General features: G+C 33.6%; 1 protein-coding gene across 3 annotated transcripts in view; it reads right to left on the minus strand.

Annotated features, from left to right (window-relative positions):
- Window positions 1–329: 329 nt before the first annotated feature.
- Window positions 330–24,539, minus strand: part of LOC139522767 (uncharacterized) — a 43,388-nt gene continuing 19,178 nt past the window's right edge. The window contains exons 3-4 of one of the 3 annotated variants that reach the window (XM_071316269.1): window positions 3,297–3,399; window positions 330–1,692 (exon numbers count right to left, since the gene is read on the minus strand). In XM_071316269.1, coding sequence (XP_071172370.1) covers window positions 442–1,692; window positions 3,297–3,359 — 1,314 coding nt within the window. In that variant the 5' untranslated portion in view covers window positions 3,360–3,399 and the 3' untranslated portion in view covers window positions 330–441. The remainder of the gene's footprint in view (window positions 1,693–3,296; window positions 3,400–24,539) is intronic. The other 2 variants (XM_071316271.1, XM_071316270.1) reach the window with 2 other exon arrangements.

Consider the following 24,539-nt stretch of genomic DNA (forward strand, 5'->3'; position numbering starts at 1 on the left):
ATTAAACTAACAACACCATAAGCAAAAAAAACAACAAAAAGACAAACAACAGTACACAAACCAGTTGTCCGATTTATAGTCTTTCACAGTTGTCTCGTGTGGAGGTGAACATTTTATCTATTCAGAATAATGGAATTCATTCTTTTTGTTTTTGTTTCAATTGAAAATAACTTTTACTGATTTTGATTCAAAGAAAAGGTGATATTACATTTCGTCATTTTTCATTGGGTACTGACTTTAACTGTCGTCATTTTTCATTGGGTACTGAAATTAACTGTTCTTCTTTGCTTTCCCTTTAGTATCTGCTTACCTTTTAGATATGACTAGGATGTAAAATATTACAGTTATTTGTAAAGAAAACTTTATAATGAAAATAATTAATCTTCAATTGATAGTAAATTAAATCGTTCTGTTGTCCTGTTCCTCTATCATTCATCATGATCAGCTGATTGGAAACTTTTTTGGCAGTGTTTCTAAGGTAATGTGTTCAAAAAATGACTCGTTTGGTTTATCTTTTGCTTGATAAAGATATATTTTGTCTGGCTTGCCGCGGATATATGCCGCCATACGAGAAAACCCGCTTTGTGTCATGACTAGTACATCGGCTCTGGATAATACCAGTTGTTCAAAAACAGCTGTGTACATACCATCACAGCCAACACGTGTGTGGTCGATATGTACAACGTTTCTGTTCAATGAAGCAAAGTTCAGATATCTTTTTCTTGCTTGATTTTTTATATCCTCGTTATCAGATGCAATGTAAAGGGTAAACTTTGACTTGTCTTGATAGTTATCAAGAAATGAGAATATATTTTTTACATGAACACCGAAGTTTTTCTGGAGAAATCTTGTACGAATGTGAACGGCAATAAGCTTTCGTTTGTTATTCAACGTACAGTTGTTAATGAAGTTGTCTACATGTGTAAATAATGCTGCTTCCGGTTTAAATAGCGCATACCACAATTGAGACATGACAAACCCCGGTGGCGACGTCAAAATCCATGGTATGGTTTCTCTTGCTATTGGATGGCTCATTATCCTATTATTCAAACGAATGTTAACGTGTATTAAAACCACGTGTTCTTTCCATATATCATATCCTCTTAAATTTTCAAAACTCTGCGGCAAATTTCCATGTGCATCAATGTAGTTGACCATTAAAAATCCCTTTGACTTAGCTTTTGATACAGATGCTGAACATTTTGCCCAATCATATATTCGTGGCACAAAAAACTTCTTTATTTCACATGGTGTTCGATGAAGTACAACAAAAGTACGTTGTGTTAATAAAGATAGCAAAAAGGCACTTAAAATTCCCTTTTCTCTGTCACCAAGCCCTCCGCAAGTTCCAGCGCATTCATACACCAATAACTTTTTATCACACTTAGACTCTGGAAAATAGTAGTTCTGAAAGATCGGTTCTATAATGGTAGGAGGGTTGATTTTTGTACAGTTTTGACATGGTGTCTCTATTTTATTTTTGTTGTAGTTGAGTTGTAAGATCGGTTCTATAATGGAAGGAGGGTTGATTTTTGTACAGTTTTGACGTGATGTCTCTGTTTTGTTGTAGTTGAGTTGTAAGACAGGTGAGATCAATCCTTGCACCACCTTGGTTACGGTTGTTGACATAAGTATCTGTCTATCGTACGGAACAATTACAATTATTATTGCTATCCCAAAACAAACAAGCACCTGCAAATATCAAAAATATTTAAAAATTATCAAAAGTAATATCTGAAATTTTTGTGTATCAATATTTATATATATAAACACATCTATGAAAATATCAGACCACCTTTCCCATTACTAAATTAAAACACAAGGAGAAGAAATATCACCATGCATGTACTCCCGAAAAAAACCTTAAATTTTGTGAACTGTAACAAACATTGATTATAAGGATATTGTCACACAAGTGAGATGATGACTTAGCTTTAAACCCAGGTTTAATCCACAATTTTCAAGACTACATTACAAAATGCTTGTACCAAGTTAGGAATATGACAGTTATTATTCATTTGTTTGATGTGTTTGAGTTTTTGATTTTGCCATTTGATTAGGGATTTTCAGTTTTCAGTTTTTCTCGGAATTCAATATTTTTGTGATTTTACTTTTTATCATACGCACTATATGATTTAAAAAAATGAAATATTCACGAATTCAAAATTTAAAATGCAGACACAAAACCCCGATTAGGAAGGTAAAGAACATTGCATATTGATTTGGTGAAAAATATTCTTCGTTAAAACACCCAGATCAAATTAAAAGAAAGATCAACAAACTTACACTCAATCCATAAGATATATCGATATTTTAAATCGAGTACACAAAGAAGACAAAAACAGAAAAAAAACCCTGGTTTATTGTACAGACATGATCCACATACTGAAGGAACTGATCAGCTGGGAAAAAGAAAAATAAATTGACCAAAAACCATCAACGCAAATTTTGTGAACAGTTAAAACTTGAAGATGGGATTTTATCACTAAATTTAAAAATAAGTAAAGAAAGTATCACCATGCACGTACTCCCGTTAAAGACTAACAGATGCTCAAAATATTTTGTGTTCAGTAACAAATATTGATTTTATAGATATTGTCGTACAAGTGAGAGGTTTAGCCAGCTATAAAACCAGGTAATTTTCCACCATTCTTTACATAAGGAAAAGCTTGTTTAAGTCAGGAATATGACAGTTTTTTTTTTAATTTGGGTACTCAATTCTCTGCAACTTTACAATTGTTTAGCTTTCTAATTATTTTGATCTGAGCGTCACTGATGTGTCTAGTGTAGACGAAACGCGCGTCTGACGAATCAAATTATAAGTCTGGTATCTTTGATAACTAATTACACCACTGAGTCTATGACACTGCTGGTGGACGTTTCGTATCCAAGGGTATTACTAGCCCAGTTGTCATCACTACGGTATTGACATGAATATCAATTATGAGTTATTCGAAATACTAAGGATTTTCTTATCCCAGGCATAGATTACCTTAGCCGTATTTGGCACAATTTTTTGGAATTTTGGGTCCTCAATGCTCTACAACTTTATCATTATTTTGCTTTTTAACTTATTTGATCTGAGGTCAATGATGAGTCTAGTGTAGACGAAACTCGCGTCTGGCGTATCATATTATGAGTCTGGATCTTTGATAACTATTTGAGCTTTTGATTTTGCCAATTGATAAGGGACTTGAATTCTCCTTTAAATTTCGAAATACGGAGTATGTTGATTGAATCGACTTGTAAATATGATTTATAACATTTATTAAGCATGTGAAAATTAAAGTTCTTACCAGCGGAATGAGCTTGATTCCTCTATTTAAAAACGTAGCCGTCTTGGACGTAGCCGCAACCATAGTTCCAGTCAGTATTGATCAACAGCTATTGCAGAACCTTCTGTAATAAAGATATGTTCACAACTGAATATGTATAGCCAGTCTTGTGTGCTTTTGATTTATTTGTTTTCGGGTTTTCTCTTTCTTTTGAAATATTTTCTATACTTTTTAAACAGATTGGAGTTATAGTGATTCTTGTGTAATTCTTGGCCTTTATTATGAAAAAATAATAAAATAAAAGAAAAATGCTATTATGCAGGCACTGATTAATATATCGGAATTCAAAGCCTGCAAAGAGCATATTTGTAGAGAAATGGCTATTTTACCGACACCAGCAATATAGTGAACTTGTTAATTTGCCGGTTCTTTGTAAAGAGGGAAATCTTGAATAATTACTTTTGAAAATTCTCTGAAGATGTGTACTGTCAACTTAAATGAATCAAATAATCACTGATATACCAATATTTACATAACAGCTAGAAGTTAAAATATTTGAGAATAAATAAATTTAGTGTATTTACTGTCTTCTAATTGGTTAAAATTATTAGTTTTATTTTCAATGTTGTCAATTTTGATGGCGACACGCCCACTATGACGTTGTGTATTCATACGCCAACATGTGTGTACGTTGTTATTGTTAATATAAATAAAATTAATAAAATCAACGGTACCAATTTTGTTGCACCAGATGCGCATTTCGACAATACATGTCTCTTCAGTGATGCTCGTGGCCAAAATATTTGAAATCCAAAGCTTATATAAAAGATGAAGAGCTATAATCCAAAAGGTCCAAAAAGTATAGCCAAATTCGTGAAAGGAATCAGAGCTTTGCACGAGGGAGATACATTCCTTAATTTATAATAATTTTTAATATTTTGTAACAGCAAATTTTAATTACACAAAAAAATCCGTATTTTCATGCCAGTACCGAAGTACTGGCTACTGGGCTGGTGATACCCTCGGGGACTAATAGTCCACCAGCAGAGGCATCGACCCAGTGGTAGTAATAAAATCAACGGTACCAATTTTGTTGCACCAGATGCGCATTTCGACAATACATGTCTCTTCAGTGATGCTCGTGGCCAAAATATTTGAAATCCAAAGCTTATATAAAAGATGAAGAGCTATAATCCAAAAGGTCCAAAAAGTATAGCCAAATTCGTGAAAGGAATCAGAGCTTTGCACGAGGGAGATACATTCCTTAATTTATAATAATTTTTAATATTTTGTAACAGCAAATTTTAATTACACAAAAAAAAATCCGTATTTTCATGCCAGTACCGAAGTACTGGCTACTGGGCTGGTGATACCCTCGGGGACTAATAGTCCACCAGCAGAGGCATCGACCCAGTGGTAGTAATAAAATCAACGGTACCAATTTTGTTGCACCAGATGCGCATTTCGACAATACATGTCTCTTCAGTGATGCTCGTGGCCAAAATATTTGAAATCCAAAGCTTATATAAAAGATGAAGAGCTATAATCCAAAAGGTCCAAAAAGTATAGCCAAATTCGTGAAAGGAATCAGAGCTTTGCACGAGGGAGATACATTCCTTAATTTATAATAATTTTTAATATTTTGTAACAGCAAATTTTAATTACACAAAAAAATCCGTATTTTCATGCCAGTACCGAAGTACTGGCTACTGGGCTGGTGATACCCTCGGGGACTAATAGTCCACCAGCAATGTTCTTTGAACCTTATTTTTGATAGAAATTTATTTATAATAAATGGCAATAATTTATTTTGATTTTATTGAACCATAAAATTAATTTTTGACTCTTCACATTTTACATAATCCGCTTCGCGGATTATTCACTGTGAAGAGTCAAAAATTAGTTTTATGGTTCAATAAATTCAAAATAGATGATAGCCATTCATTAATACATATAATAGTTTAATAACATTTATCAGTCAAAGTGAAAACTACAATTCATAACAAGACAAAAATTATTATTGAGCATTCATTTGTTGCAATGAAATCATTATTTCTAAAATCAGTCAGTCTAATACCACATGTATGCAAGAGATTAAAATCTCAGATTATTTAACTGTCCGTTAAAAGAAAACAAGTTAGAATTATCATAGCATCAAAAATTTGATAAAACAGTATACAATATAATAAAGTCAATCGCATACATGTTTTTTAATAAATTAAAAATGTTTAAATCAAACTTAGAGTCACTTGCTTATGAAATAACAGTTCGGTTTCACAAAAAACTTAAGTCAAGATTAAGATTGATCGTAAGCCATGAAGAATTCAGTATACTTACGATAAATCGTAGTCGTAAGATTTTTGTGAAACCGACTCCAGTTCTTTGAATTGCAGATAATGGTAAAAATAAAGTTAACCATTTCTATAGAAAAATATACTATTTTGTCGGTTTGAATTCATATATTGTAATTAGAGCAAAATAGCCACTACCTTTTTTATAATCCCCTGAATATAAAGCAAATTAGCCACAATTGGAACACCGCAAATAAAGTTCCAATTTTCAGTAGATCTGGTATGTAACTGAACAGTGTACATTAGTTTGTGGGAGGGGGAGGGGAGGGGGTCATCAAATCACCCATATTAAGTTTGAAGAAAGATAAACAACCTTACACTCAGTCCGTAAAATATATCGAACTCTTATAGACAGTACACATAGCAGATAAAACAAAAAAAAACAAGGAGAAAATGGTTTATAGTACAGACATTATCCACATACTAAAGGAACTGAACTGTGGAGTGATTTCAAAGAAAAGAATAACGACAAAACATATAGTACAAACATCTTCTACATACTGATGGAACTGGACTGTGGAGTGATTTCAAAGAAAAGAATAACGACAAAACATATAGTACAAACATATTCTACATACTGATGGAACTGGACTGTGGAGTGATTTCAAAGAAAAGAATAACGACAAGACATATAGTACAAACATCTTCAACATACTGATGGAACTGGACTGTGGAGTGATTCCAAAGAAAAGAATAACGACAAAACATGTAGTACAAACATCTTCTACATACTGAAGGAACTGGACTGTGGAGTGATTCCAAAGAAAAGAATAACGACAAGACATATAGTACAAACATCTTCTACATACTGATGGAACTGGACTGTGGAGTGATTACAAAGAAAAGAATAACGACAAAACATATAGTACAAACATCTTCCACATACTGATGGAACTGGACTGTGGAGTGATTCCAAAGAAAAGAATAATGACAAAACATATAGTACAAACATCTTCTACATACTGATGGAACTGGACTATGGAGTGATTCCAAAGAAAAGAATAACGACAAGACATATAGTACAAACATCTTCCACATACTGATGGAACTGGACTTTGGAGTGATTCCAAAGAAAAGAATAACGACAAAACATATAGTTCAAACATCTTCTACATACTGAAGGAACTGGACTGTGGAGTGATTCCAAAGAAAAGAATAACGACAAGACATATAGTACAAACATCTTCTACATACTGATGGAACTGGACTGTGGAGTGATTACAAAGAAAAGAATAACGACAAAACATATAGTACAAACATCTTCCACATACTGATGGAACTGGACTGTGGAGTGATTCCAAAGAAAAGAATAATGACAAAACATGTAGTTCAAACATCTTCTACATACTGATGACACTGGACTTTGGAGTGATTCCAAAGAAAAGAATAACGACAAGACATATAGTACAAACATCTTCCACATACTGATGGAACTGGACTTTGGAGTGATTCCAAAGAAAAGAATAACGACAAAACATATAGTTCAAACATCTTCTACATACTGAAGGAACTGGACTGTGGAGTGATTCCAAAGAAAAGAATAACGACAAAACATATAGTTCAAACATCTTCTACATACTGAAGGAACTGGACTGTGGAGTGATTCCAAAGAAAAGAATAACGACAAGACATATAGTACAAACATCTTCTACATACTGATGGAACTGGACTTTGGAGTGATTCCAAAGAAAAGAATAACGACAAGACATATAGTACAAACATCTTCTACATACTGATGGAACTGGACTTTGGAGTGATTCCAAAGAAAAGAATAACGACAAAACATATAGTACAAACATATTCTTAGTACATACTGATGGAACTGGACTGTGGAGTGATTCAAAAGAAAAGAATAATGACAAAACATATAGTACAAACATCTTCTACATACTGATGGAACTGGACTGTGGAGTGATTCCAAAGAAAAGAATAATGACAAAACATATAGTACAAACATCTTCTACACACTGATGGAACTGGACTGTGGAGTGATTCCAAAGAAAAGAATAATGACAAAACATATAGTTCAAACATCTTCTACATACTGATGGAACTGGACTATGGAGTAATTCAAAAGAAAAGAATAACGACAAAACATATAGTACAAACATCTTCTACATACTGATGGAACTGGACTGTGGAGTGATTCCAAAGAAAAGAATAATGACAAAACATATAGTACAAACATCTTCAACATACTGAAGGAACTGGACTGTGGAGTGATTCAAAAGAAAAGAATAACGACAAAACATATAGTACAAACATCTTCAACATACTGAAGGCACTGGACTGTGGAGTGATTACAAAGAAAAGAATAACGACAAAACATATAGTACAAACATCTTCTTAGTACATACTGATGGAACTGGACTGTGGAGTGATTCAAAAGAAAAGAATTACGATCAACATATAGTACAAACATCTTCTACATACTGATGGAACTGGACTGTGGAGTGATTCCAAAGAAAAGAATAATGACAAAACATATAGTACAAACATCTTCAACATACTGAAGGAACTGGACTGAGGAGTGATTCAAAAGAAAAGAATAACGACAAAACATATAGTACAAACATCTTCTACATACTGATGGAACTGGACTATGGAGTGATTCAAAAGAAAAGAATAATGACAAAACATATAGTACAAACATCTTCAACATACTGAAGGAACTGGACTGTGGAGTGATTCAAAAGAAAAGAATAACGACAAAACATATAGTACAAACATCTTCTACATACTGATGGAACTGGACTATGGAGTGATTCCAAAGAAAAGAATAATGACAAAACATATAGTACAAACATCTTCTACATACTGATGGAACTGGACTGTGGAGTGATTCCAAAGAAAAGAATAACGACAAAACATATAGTACAAACATCTTCTACATACTGATGGAACTGGACTATGGAGTGATTCCAAAGAAAAGAATAATGACAAAACATATAGTACAAACATCTTCTACATACTGAAGGAACTGGACTATGGAGTGATTCCAAAGAAAAGAATAACGACAAAACATATAGTACAAACATCTTCTACATACTGATGGAACTGGACTGTGGAGTGATTCAAAAGAAAAGAATAACGACAAGACATATAGTACAAACATCTTCTACATACTGAAGGAACTGGACTTTGGAGTGATTCCAAAGAAAAGAATAATGACAAAACATATAGTACAAACATCTTCTACATACTGAAGGAACTGGACTGTGGAGTGATTCCAAAGAAAAGAATAACGACAAAACATATAGTACAAACATCTTCTACATACTGATGGAACTGGACTGTGGAGTGATTTCAAAGAAAAGAATAACGACAAAACATATAGTACAAACATCTTCTACATACTGATGGAACTGGACTTTGGAGTGATTCCAAAGAAAAGAATAATGACAAAACATATAGTACAAACATCTTCTACATACTGAAGGAACTGGACTGTGGAGTGATTCCAAAGAAAAGAATAACGACAAAACATATAGTACAAACATCTTCTACATACTGATGGAACTGGACTGTGGAGTGATTCCAAAGAAAAGAATAACGACAAAACATATAGTACAAACATCTTCTACATACTGATGGAACTGGACTGTTGAGTGATTCCAAAGAAAAGAATAACGACAAAACATATAGTACAAACATCTTCTACATACTGATGGAACTGGACTGTGGAGTGATTCCAAAGAAAAGAATAACGACAAAACATATAGTACAAACATCTTCTACATACTGATGAAACTGGACTGTTGAGTGATTCCAAAGAAAAGAATAATGACAAAACATATAGTACAAACATCTTCTACATACTGATGGAACTGGACTGTTGAGTGATTCCAAAGAAAAGAATAACGACAAAACATATAGTACAAACATCTTCTACATACTGATGGAACTGGACTGTTGAGTGATTCCAAAGAAAAGAATAATGACAAAACATATAGTACAAACATCTTCTACATACTGATGGAACTGGACTGTTGAGTGATTCCAAAGAAAAGAATAATGACAAAACATATAGTACAAACATCTTCTACATACTGAAGGAACTGGACTGTGGAGTGATTCCAAAGAAAAGAATAATGACAAAACATATAGTACAAACATCTTCTACATACTGATGGAACTGGACTGTGGAGTGATTCAAAAGAAAAGAATAACGACAAAACATATAGTATAAACATATTCTACATACTGAAGGAACTGGACTGTGGAGTGATTCCAAAGAAAAGAATAATGACAAAACATATAGTACAAACATCTTCTACATACTGATGGAACTGGACTGTGGAGTGATTACAAAGAAAAGAATAACGACAAAAAATATAGTACAAACATCTTCTACATACTGATGGAACTGGACTGTGGAGTGATTTCAAAGAAAAGAATAATGACAAAACATATAGTACAAACATCTTCTACATACTGATGGAACTGGACTGTTGAGTGATTCCAAAGAAAAGAATAACGACAAAACATATAGTACAAACATCTTCTACATACTGATGGAACTGGACTGTGGAGTGATTCCAAAGAAAAGAATAACGACAAAACATATAGTACAAACATCTTCTACATACTGATGGAACTGGACTGTTGAGTGATTCCAAAGAAAAGAATAACGACAAAACATATAGTACAAACATCTTCTACATACTGATGGAACTGGACTGTGGAGTGATTTCAAAGAAAAGAATAATGACAAAACATATAGTACAAACATCTTCTACATACTGATGGAACTGGACTTTGGAGTGATTCCAAAGAAAAGAATAACGACAAAACATATAGTACAAACATCTTCTACATACTGATGGAACTGGACTGTGGAGTGATTCCAAAGAAAAGAATAACGACAAAACATATAGTTCAAACATCTTCTACATACTGAAGGAACTGGACTGTGGAGTGATTCCAAAGAAAAGAATAACGACAAGACATATAGTACAAACATCTTCTACACACTGAAGGAACTGGACTTTGGAGTGATTCCAAAGAAAAGAATAACGACAAAACATATAGTACAAACATCTTCTACATACTGATGGAACTGAACTGTGGAGTGATTCAAAAGAAAAGAATAATGACAAAACATATAGTACAAACATCTTCTACATACTGATGGAACTGGACTGTGGAGTGATTCCAAAGAAAAGAATAACGACAAAACATATAGTACAAACATCTTCTACACACTGATGGAACTGGACTGTGGAGTGATTCCAAAGAAAAGAATAACGACAAAACATATAGTACAAACATCTTCTACACACTGATGGAACTGGACTGTGGAGTGATTTCAAAGAAAAGAATAACGACAAAACATATAGTACAAACATCTTCTACATACTGATGGAACTGGACTTTGGAGTGATTCCAAAGAAAAGAATAACGACAAAACATATAGTACAAACATCTTCTACATACTGATGGAACTGGACTGTGGAGTGATTCAAAAGAAAAGAATAACGACAAGACATATAGTACAAACATCTTCTACATACTGATGGAACTGGACTGTGGAGTGATTTCAAAGAAAAGAATAACGACAAAACATATAGTACAAACATCTTCTACATACTGATGGAACTGGACTGTGGAGTGATTCCAAAGAAAAGAATAACGACAAAACATATAGTTCAAACATCTTCTACATACTGAAGGAACTGGACTGTGGAGTGATTCCAAAGAAAAGAATAACGACAAGACATATAGTACAAACATCTTCTACACACTGAAGGAACTGGACTTTGGAGTGATTCCAAAGAAAAGAATAACGACAAAACATATAGTACAAACATCTTCTACATACTGATGGAACTGAACTGTGGAGTGATTCAAAAGAAAAGAATAATGACAAAACATATAGTACAAACATCTTCTACATACTGATGGAACTGGACTGTGGAGTGATTCCAAAGAAAAGAATAACGACAAAACATATAGTACAAACATCTTCTACACACTGATGGAACTGGACTGTGGAGTGATTCCAAAGAAAAGAATAACGACAAAACATATAGTACAAACATCTTCTACACACTGATGGAACTGGACTGTGGAGTGATTTCAAAGAAAAGAATAACGACAAAACATATAGTACAAACATCTTCTACATACTGATGGAACTGGACTTTGGAGTGATTCCAAAGAAAAGAATAACGACAAAACATATAGTACAAACATCTTCTACATACTGATGGAACTGGACTGTGGAGTGATTCAAAAGAAAAGAATAACGACAAGACATATAGTACAAACATCTTCTACATACTGATGGAACTGGACTGTGGAGTGATTTCAAAGAAAAGAATAACGACAAAACATATAGTACAAACATCTTCTACATACTGATGGAACTGGACTGTGGAGTGATTTCAAAGAAAAGAATAACGACAAAACATATAGTACAAACATCTTCTACATACTGATGGAACTGGACTGTGGAGTGATTCCAAAGAAAAGAATAACGACAAAACATATAGTACAAACATCTTCTACATACTGATGGAACTGGACTGTGGAGTGATTCCAAAGAAAAGAATAACGACAAAACATATAGTACAAACATCTTCTACATACTGATGGAACTGGACTATGGAGTGATTCCAAAGAAAAGAATAACGACAAAACATATAGTACAAACATCTTCTACATACTGATGGAACTGAACTATGGAGTGATTCCAAAGAAAAGAATAACGACAAAACATATAGTACAAACATCTTCTACATACTGATGGAACTGGACTGAGGAGTAATTCCAAAGAAAAGAATAACGACAAAACATATAGTACAAACATCTTCTACATACTGAAGGAACTGAACTGTGGAGTGATTCCAAAGAAAAGAATAACGACAAAACATATAGTACAAACATCTTCTACATACTGATGGAACTGGACTGTGGAGTGATTCCAAAGAAAAGAATAACGACAAAACATATAGTACAAACATCTTCTACATACTGATGGAACTGGACTATGGAGTGATTCCAAAGAAAAGAATAACGACAAAACATATAGTACAAACATCTTCTACATACTGATGGAACTGGACTGTGGAGTGATTCCAAAGAAAAGAATAACGACAAAACATATAGTACAAACATCTTCTACATACTGATGGAACTGGACTGTGGAGTGATTCCAAAGAAAAGAATAACGACAAAACATATAGTACAAACATCTTCTACATACTGATGGAACTGGACTGTGGAGTGATTCAAAAGAAAAGAATAACGACAAAACATATAGTACAAACATCTTCTACATACTGATGGAACTGGACTATGGAGTGATTCCAAAGAAAAGAATAACGACAAAACATATAGTACAAACATCTTCTACATACTGATGGAACTGGACTGTTGAGTGATTCCAAAGAAAAGAATAACGACAAAACATATAGTACAAACATCTTCCACATACTGATGGAACTGGACTGTTGAGTGATTCCAAAGAAAAGAATAACGACAAAACATATAGTACAAACATCTTCTACATACTGATGGAACTGGACTATGGAGTGATTCCAAAGAAAAGAATAACGACAAAACATATAGTACAAACATCTTCTACATACTGAAGGAACTGAACTGTGGAGTGATTCCAAAGAAAAGAATAACGACAAAACATATAGTACAAACATCTTCTACATACTGATGGAACTGGACTATGGAGTGATTCCAAAGAAAAGAATAACGACAAAACATATAGTACAAACATCTTCTACATACTGATGGAACTGGACTATGGAGTGATTCCAAAGAAAAGAATAACGACAAAACATATAGTACAAACATCTTCCACATACTGATGGAACTGAACTGTGGAGTGATTCCAAAGAAAAGAATAACGACAAAACATATAGTACAAACATCTTCTACATACTGATGGAACTGGACTATGGAGTGATTCCAAAGAAAAGAATAACGACAAAACATATAGTACAAACATCTTCTACATACTGATGGAACTGGACTGTGGAGTGATTCCAAAGAAAAGAATAACGACAAAACATATAGTACAAACATCTTCTACATACTGATGGAACTGGACTGTGGAGTGATTCCAAAGAAAAGAATAACGACAAAACATATAGTACAAACATCTTCCACATACTGATGGAACTGGACTGTGGAGTGATTCCAAAGAAAAGAATAATGACAAAACATATAGTACAAACATCTTCTACATACTGATGGAACTGGACTATGGAGTGATTCCAAAGAAAAGAATAACGACAAAACATATAGTACAAACATCTTCTACACACTGATGGAACTGGACTGTGGAGTGATTTCAAAGAAAAGAATAACGACAAGACATATAGTACAAACATCTTCCACATACTGATGGAACTGGACTTTGGAGTGATTCCAAAGAAAAGAATAACGACAAAACATGTAGTACAAACATCTTCTACACACTGATGGAACTGGACTGTGGAGTGATTCCAAAGAAAAGAATAACGACAAGACATATAGTACAAACATCTTCCACATACTGATGGAACTGGACTTTGGAGTGATTCCAAAGAAAAGAATAACGACAAAACATATAGTTCAAACATCTTCTACATACTGAAGGAACTGGACTGTGGAGTGATTCCAAAGAAAAGAATAACGACAAGACATATAGTACAAACATCTTCTACATACTGATGGAACTGGACTGTGGAGTGATTACAAAGAAAAGAATAACGACAAAACATATAGTACAAACATCTTCCACATACTGATGGAACTGGACTGTGGAGTGATTCCAAAGAAAAGAATAATGACAAAACATGTAGTTCAAACATCTTCTACATACTGATGACACTGGACTTTGGAGTGATTCAAAAGAAAAGAATAACGACAAAACATATAGTTCAAACATCTTCTACATACTGAAGGAACTGGACTGTGGAGTGATTCCAAAGAAAAGAATAACGACAAGACATATAGTACAAACATCTTCTACATACTGAAGGAACTGGACTGTGGAGTGATTCCAAAGAAAAGAATAACGACAAGACATATAGTACAAACATCTTCCACATACTGATGGAACTGGACTTTGGAGTGATTCCAAAGAAAAGAATAACGACAAAACATATAGTTCAAACATCTTCTACATACTGAAGGAACTGGACTGTGGAGTGATTCCAAAGAAAAGAATAACGACAAGACATATAGTACAAACATCTTCTACATACTGAAGGAACTGGACTGTGGAGTGATTCCAAAGAAAAGAATAACGACAAGACATATAGTACAAACATCTTCTACATACTGATGGAACTGGACTTTGGAGTGATTCCAAAGAAAAGAATAACGACAAAACATATAGTACAAACATATTCTTAGTACATACTGATGGAACTGGACTGTGGAGTGATTCAAAAGAAAAGAATAATGACAAAACATATAGTACAAACATCTTCTACATACTGATGGAACTGGACTGTGGAGTGATTCCAAAGAAAAGAATAATGACAAAACATATAGTACAAACATCTTCTACACACTGATGGAACTGGACTGTGGAGTGATTCCAAAGAAAAGAATAATGACAAAACATATAGTTCAAACATCTTCTACATACTGATGGAACTGGACTATGGAGTAATTCAAAAGAAAAGAATAACGACAAAACATATAGTACAAACATCTTCTACATACTGATGGAACTGGACTGTGGAGTGATTCCAAAGAAAAGAATAATGACAAAACATATAGTACAAACATCTTCAACATACTGAAGGAACTGGACTGTGGAGTGATTCAAAAGAAAAGAATAACGACAAAACATATAGTACAAACATCTTCAACATACTGAAGGAACTGGACTGTGGAGTGATTACAAAGAAAAGAATAACGACAAAACATATAGTACAAACATCTTCTTAGTACATACTGATGGAACTGGACTGTGGAGTGATTCAAAAGAAAAGAATTACGATCAACATATAGTACAAACATCTTCTACATACTGATGGAACTGGACTGTGGAGTGATTCCAAAGAAAAGAATAATGACAAAACATATAGTACAAACATCTTCAACATACTGAAGGAACTGGACTGTGGAGTGATTCAAAAGAAAAGAATAACGACAAAACATATAGTACAAACATCTTCTACATACTGATGGAACTGGACTATGGAGTGATTCAAAAGAAAAGAATAATGACAAAACATATAGTACAAACATCTTCAACATACTGAAGGAACTGGACTGTGGAGTGATTCAAAAGAAAAGAATAACGACAAAACATATAGTACAAACATCTTCTACATACTGATGGAACTGGACTTTGGAGTGATTCAAAAGAAAAGAATAACGACAAAACATATAGTACAAACATCTTCTACATACTGATGGAACTGGACTTTGGAGTAATTCCAAAGAAAAGAATAACGACAAAACATATAGTACAAACATCTTCTACATACTGATGGAACTGGACTGTTGAGTGATTCCAAAGAAAAGAATAACGACAAAACATATAGTACAAACATCTTCAACATACTGAAGGAACTGGACTGTGGAGTGATTCAAAAGAAAAGAATAACGACAAAACATATAGTGCAAACATCTTCTACATACTGATGGAACTGGACTGTGGAGTGATTCCAAAGAAAAGAATAACGACAAAACATATAGTACAAACATCTTCCACATACTGATGGAACTGGACTGTGGAGTGATTCCAAAGAAAAGAATAACGACAAAACATATAGTACAAACATCTTCTACATACTGATGGAACTGGACTATGGAGTGATTCCAAAGAAAAGAATAACGACAAAACATATAGTACAAACATCTTCTACATACTGATGGAACTGGACTGTTGAGTGATTCCAAAGAAAAGAATAATGACAAAACATATAGTACAAACATCTTCTACATACTGATGGAACTGGACTTTGGAGTGATTCCAAAGAAAAGAATAATGACAAAACATATAGTACAAACATCTTCCACATACTGATGGAACTGGACTGTGGAGTGATTCCAAAGAAAAGAATAACGACAAAACATATAGTACAAACATCTTCTACATACTGATGGAACTGGACTATGGAGTGATTCCAAAGAAAAGAATAACGACAAGACATATAGTACAAACATCTTCTACATACTGATGGAACTGGACTGTGGAGTGATTTCAAAGAAAAGAATAACGACAAAACATATAGTACAAACATCTTCTACATACTGATGGAACTGGACTGTGGAGTGATTCAAAAGAAAAGAATAACGACAAAACATATAGTACAAACATCTTCTACATACTGATGGAACTGGACTGTGGAGTGATTACAAGGAAAAGAATAATGACAAAACATATAGTACAAACATCTTCTACATACTGATGGAACTGGACTGTGGAGTGATTTCAAAGAAAAGAATAATGACAAAACATATAGTACAAACATCTTCTACATACTGAAGGAACTGGACTGTGGAGTGATTCCAAAGAAAAGAATAATGACAAAACATATAGTACAAACATCTTCTACATACTGATGGAACTGGACTGTGGAGTGATTCAAAAGAAAAGAATAACGACAAAACATATAGTATAAACATATTCTACATACTGAAGGAACTGGACTGTGGAGTGATTCCAAAGAAAAGAATAATGACAAAACATATAGTACAAACATCTTCTACATACTGATGGAACTGGACTGTGGAGTGATTTCAAAGAAAAGAATAATGACAAAACATATAGTACAAACATCTTCTACATACTGATGGAACTGGACTGTGGAGTGATTCAAAAGAAAAGAATAACGACAAAACATATAGTACAAACATCTTCTACATACTGATGGAACTGGACTGTGGAGTGATTACAAGGAAAAGAATAATGACAAAACATATAGTACAAACATCTTCTACATACTGATGGAACTGGACTGTGGAGTGATTTCAAAGAAAAGAATAATGACAAAACATATAGTACAAACATCTTCTACATACTGAAGGAACTGGACTGTGGAGTGATTCCAAAGAAAAGAATAATGACAAAACATATAGTACAAACATCTTCTACATACTGATGGAACTGGACTGTGGAGTGATTCCAAAGAAAAGAATAACGACAAAACATATAGTACAAACATCTTCTACATACTGAAGGAACTGGACTGTGGAGTGATTCCAAAGAAAAGAATAACGACAAAACATATAGTACAAACATCTTCTACATACTGATGGAACTGGACTGTGGAGTGATTCAAAAGAAAAGAATAACGACAAAACATATAGTATAAACATATTCTACATACTGAAGGAACTGGACTGTGGAGTGATTCCAAAGAAAAGAATAATGACAAAACATATAGTACAAACATCTTCTACATACTGATGGAACTGGACTGTGGAGTGATTACAAAGAAAAGAATAACGACAAAAAATATAGTACAAACATCTTCTACATACTGATGGAACTGGACTGTGGAGTGATTACAAAGAAAAGAATAACGACAAAACATATAGTACAAACATCTTCTACACACTGATGGAACTGGACTGTGGAGTGATTTCAAAGAAAAGAATAATGACAAAACATATAGTACAAACATCTTCTACATACTGATGGAACTGGACTGTGGAGTGATTCCAAAGAAAAGAATAACGACAAAACATATAGTTCAAACATCTTCTACATACTGAAGGAACTGGACTGTGGAGTGATTCCAAAGAAAAGAATAACGACAAGACATATAGTACAAACATCTTCTACACACTGAAGGAACTGGACTTTGGAGTGATTCCAAAGAAAAGAATAACGACAAAACATATAGTACAAACATCTTCTACATACTGATGGAACTGAACTGTGGAGTGATTCCAAAGAAAAGAATAACGACAAAACATATAGTACAAACATCTTCTACATACTGATGGAACTGGACTTTGGAGTGATTCCAAAGAAAAGAATAACGACAAAACATATAGTACAAACATCTTCTACATACTGATGAAACTGGACTGTTGAGTGATTTCAAAGAAAAGAATAATGACAAGACATATAGTACAAACATCTTCAACATACTGATGGAACTGGACTGTTGAGTGATTCCAAAGAAAAGAATAACGACAAAACATATCGTACAAACATCTTCTACATACTGATGAAACTGGACTGTTGAGTGATTCCAAAGAAAAGAATAACGACAAAACATATAGTACAAACATCTTCTACATACTGATGGAACTGGACTGTGGAGTGATTCAAAAGAAAAGAATAATGACAAAACATATAGTACAAACATCTTCTACATACTGATGGAACTGGACTGTGGAGTGATTCCAAAGAAAAGAATAACGACAAAACATATAGTACAAACATCTTCTACATACTGAAGGAACTGGACTGTGGAGTGATTCCAAAGAAAAGAATAATGACAAAACATATAGTACAAACATCTTCTACATACTGATGGAACTGGACTGTGGAGTGATTCCAAAGAAAAGAATAACGACAAAACATATAGTACAAACATATTCTACATACTGATGGAACTGGACTGTTGAGTGATTCAAAAGAAAAGAATAATGACAAAACATATAGTACAAACATCTTCTACATACTGATGGAACTGGACTGTGGAGTGATTCCAAAGAAAAGAATAACGACAAAACATATAGTACAAACATCTTCTACATACTGATGGAACTGGACTGTTGAGTGATTCAAAAGAAAAGAATAATGACAAAACATATAGTACAAACATCTTCTACATACTGATGGAACTGGACTTTGGAGTGATTCCAAAGAAAAGAATAACGACAAAACATATAGTACAAACATCTTCTACATACTGAAGGAACTGGACTATGGAGTGATTCCAAAGAAAAGAATAATGACAAAACATATAGTACAAACATCTTCTACATACTGATGGAACTGGACTGTGGAGTGATTCCAAAGAAAAGAATAATGACAAAACATATAGTACAAACATCTTCTACATACTGATGGAACTGGACTGTGGAGTGATTCCAAAGAAATGAATAACGACAAAACATATAGTACAAACATCTTCTACATACTGATGGAACTGGACTGTTGAGTGATTCCAAAGAAAAGAATAACGACAAAACATATAGTACAAACATCTTCTACACACTGATGGAACTGGACTGTGGAGTGATTCCAAAGAAATGAATAACGACAAAACATATAGTACAAACATCTTCTACATACTGATGGAACTGGACTGTGGAGTGATTCCAAAGAAAAGAATAATGACAAAACATATAGTACAAACATCTTCTACATACTGATGAAACTGGACTGTTGAGTGATTCCAAAGAAAAGAATAACGACAAAACATATAGTACAAACATCTTCTACATACTGATGGAACTGGACTATGGAGTGATTCCAAAGAAAAGAATAATGACAAAACATATAGTACAAACATCTTCTACATACTGATGGAACTGGACTATGGAGTGATTCCAAAGAAAAGAATAATGACAAAACATATAGTACAAACATCTTCTACATACTGATGAAACTGGACTGTGGAGTGATTCAAAAGAAAAGAATAACGACAAAACATATAGTACAAACATCTTCTACATACTGATGGAACTGGACTATGGAGTGATTCCAAAGAAAAGAATAACGACAAAACATATAGTACAAACATCTTCTACATACTGATGGAACTGGACTGTTGAGTGATTCCAAAGAAAAGAATAATGACAAAACATATAGTACAAACATCTTCTACATACTGATGAAACTGGACTGTTGAGTGATTCCAAAGAAAAGAATAACGACAAAACATATAGTACAAACATCTTCTACATACTGATGGAACTGGACTTTGGAGTGATTCCAAAGAAAAGAATAACGACAAAACATATAGTACAAACATCTTCTACATACTGATGGAACTGGACTGTGGAGTGATTCCAAAGAAAAGAATAACGACAAAACATATAGTACAAACATCTTCTACATACTGATGGAACTAGACTGTTGAGTGATTTCAAAGAAAAGAATAATGACAAAACATATAGTACAAACATCTTCTACATACTGATGGAACTGGACTGTGGAGTGATTCCAAAGAAAAGAATAATGACAAAACATATAGTACAAACATCTTCTACATACTGATGAAACTGGACTGTGGAGTGATTCCAAAGAAAAGAATAACGACAAAACATATAGTACAAACATCTTCTACATACTGATGGAACTGGACTGTTGAGTGATTCCAAAGAAAAGAATAACAACAAAACATATAGTACAAACATCTTCTACATACTGATGGAACTGGACTGTGGAGTGATTCCAAAGAAAAGAATAACGACAAAACATATAGTACAAACATCTTCTACATACTGATGAAACTGGACTGTTGAGTGATTCCAAAGAAAAGAATAACGACAAAACATATAGTACAAACATCTTCTACATACTGATGGAACTGGACTGTGGAGTGATTCCAAAGAAAAGAATAACGACAAAACATATAGTACAAACATCTTCTACATACTGATGGAACTGGACTGTTGAGTGATTTCAAAGAAAAGAATAACGACAAAACATATAGTACAAACATCTTCTACATACTGATGAAACTGGACTGTTGAGTGATTTCAAAGAAAAGAATAACGACAAAACATATCGTACAAACATCTTCTACATACTGATGAAACTGGACTGTTGAGTGATTTCAAAGAAAAGAATAACGACAAAACATATAGTACAAACATCTTCTACATACTGATGGAACTGGACTGTGGAGTGATTCCAAAGAAAAGAATAACGACAAAACATATAGTACAAACATCTTCTACATACTGATGGAACTGGACTGTTGAGTGATTTCAAAGAAAAGAATAACGACAAAACATATAGTACAAACATCTTCTACATACTGATGGAACTGGACTGTTGAGTGATTTCAAAGAAAAAAATAACGACAAAACATATAGTACAAACATCTTCTACATACTGATGGAACTGGACTGTTGAGTGATTCCAAAGAAAAGAATAATGACAAAACATATAGTACAAACATCTTCTACATACTGATGGAACTGGACTGTGGAGTGATTCCAAAGAAAAGAATAACGACAAGACATATAGTACAAACATCTTCTACATACTGAAGGAACTGGACTGTTGAGTGATTCCAAAGAAAAGAATAACGACAAAACATATAGTACAAACATCTTCTACATACTGATGGAACTGGACTATGGAGTGATTCCAAAGAAAAGAATAATGACAAAACATATAGTACAAACATCTTCTACATACTGAAGGAACTGGACTTTGGAGTGATTCCAAAGAAAAGAATAACAACAAAACATATAGTACAAACATCTTCTACATACTGATGGAACTGGACTGTGGAGTGATTCCAAAGAAAAGAATAACGACAAAACATATAGTACAAACATCTTCTACATACTGATGAAACTGGACTGTTGAGTGATTCCAAAGAAAAGAATAACGACAAAACATATAGTACAAACATCTTCTACATACTGATGGAACTGGACTGTGGAGTGATTCCAAAGAAAAGAATAACGACAAAACATATAGTACAAACATCTTCTACATACTGATGGAACTGGACTGTTGAGTGATTTCAAAGAAAAGAATAATGACAAGACATATAGTACAAACATCTTCAACATACTGAAGGAACTGGACTGTGGAGTGATTTCAAAGAAAAGAATAACGACAAAACATATAGTACAAACATCTTCTACATACTGATGAAACTGGACTGTTGAGTGATTTCAAAGAAAAGAATAACGACAAAACATATAGTACAAACATCTTCTACATACTGATGGAACTGGACTGTGGAGTGATTCCAAAGAAAAGAATAACGACAAAACATATAGTACAAACATCTTCTACATACTGATGGAACTGGACTGTTGAGTGATTTCAAAGAAAAGAATAACGACAAAACATATAGTACAAACATCTTCTACATACTGATGGAACTGGACTGTTGAGTGATTTCAAAGAAAAAAATAACGACAAAACATATAGTACAAACATCTTCTACATACTGATGGAACTGGACTGTGGAGTGATTCCAAAGAAAAGAATAACGACAAAACATATAGTACAAACATCTTCTACATACTGATGAAACTGGACTGTTGAGTGATTCCAAAGAAAAGAATAATGACAAAACATATAGTACAAACATCTTCTACATACTGAAGGAACTGGACTGTGGAGTGATTCCAAAGAAAAGAATAACGACAAAACATATAGTGCAAACATCTTCTACATACTGATGGAACTGGACTGTGGAGTGATTCCAAAGAAAAGAATAACGACAAAACATATAGTACAAACATATTCTACATACTGAAAGAACTGGACTGTGGAGTGATTCCAAAGAAAGAATAACGACCAAACATATAGTACAAACATCTTCTACATACTGATGGAACTGGACTGTGGAGTGATTCCAAAGAAAAGAATAACGACAAAACATATAGTACAAACATCTTCAACATACTGAAGGAACTGGACTATGGAGTGATTCCAAAGAAAAGAATAACGATAAAACATATAGTACAAACATCTTCAACATACTGAAGGAACTGAACTGTGGAGTGATTCCAAAGAAAAGAATAACGACAAAACATATAGTACAAACATCTTCTACATACTGATGGAACTGGACTATGGAGTGATTCCAAAGAAAAGAATAACGATAAAACATATAGTACAAACATCTTCTACATACTGAAGGAACTGGACTATGGAGTGATTCCAAAGAAAAGAATAATGACAAAACATATAGTACAAACATCTTCTACATACTGATGGAACTGGACTGTGGAGTGATTCCAAAGAAAAGAATAACCACAAAACATATAGTACAAACATCTTCTACATACTGATGGAACTGGACTGTGGAGTGATTCCAAAGAAAAGAATAATGACAAAACATATAGTACAAACATCTTCTACATACTGATGGAACTGGACTGTGGAGTGATTCCAAAGAAAAGAATAATGACAAAACATATAGTACAAACATCTTCTACATACTGATGGAACTGGACTGTGGAGTGATTCCAAAGAAAAGAATAACGACAAAACATATAGTACAAACATCTTCTACACACTGAAGGAACTGGACTGTGGAGTGATTCAAAAGAAAAGAATAACGACAAAACATATAGTACAAACATCTTCTACATACTGATGGAACTGGACTGTGGAGTGATTCCAAAGAAAAGAATAATGACAAAACATATAGTACAAACATCTTCCACATACTGATGGAACTGGACTGTGGAGTGATTCAAAAGAAAAGAATAACGACAAAACATATAGTACAAACATCTTCTACATACTGATGGAACTGGACTGTGGAGTGATTTCAAAGAAAAGAATAATGACAAAACATATAGTACAAACATCTTCTACATACTGATGGAACTGGACTGTGGAGTGATTCCAAAGAAAAGAATAATGACAAAACATATAGTACAAACATCTTCTACATACTGATGAAACTGGACTGTTGAGTGATTCCAAAGAAAAGAATAACGACAAAACATATAGTACAAACATCTTCTACATACTGATGGAACTGGACTGTGGAGTGATTCAAAAGAAAAGAATTACGACAAAACATATAGTACACACATCTTCTACATACTGATGAAACTGGACTGTTGAGTGATTCCAAAGAAAAGAATAACGACAAAACATATAGTACAAACATCTTCTACATACTGATGGAACTGGACTGTGGAGTGATTCCAAAGAAAAGAATAACGACAAAACATATAGTACAAACATCTTCTACATACTGATGGAACTGGACTGTTGAGTGATTCCAAAGAAAAGAATAATGACAAAACATATAGTACAAACATATTCTAC

This window comes from Mytilus edulis, chromosome 5, assembly GCF_963676685.1.
Source record: "Mytilus edulis chromosome 5, xbMytEdul2.2, whole genome shotgun sequence".
In the NCBI taxonomy this organism is placed as follows: Eukaryota; Metazoa; Mollusca; class Bivalvia; order Mytilida; family Mytilidae; genus Mytilus; species Mytilus edulis.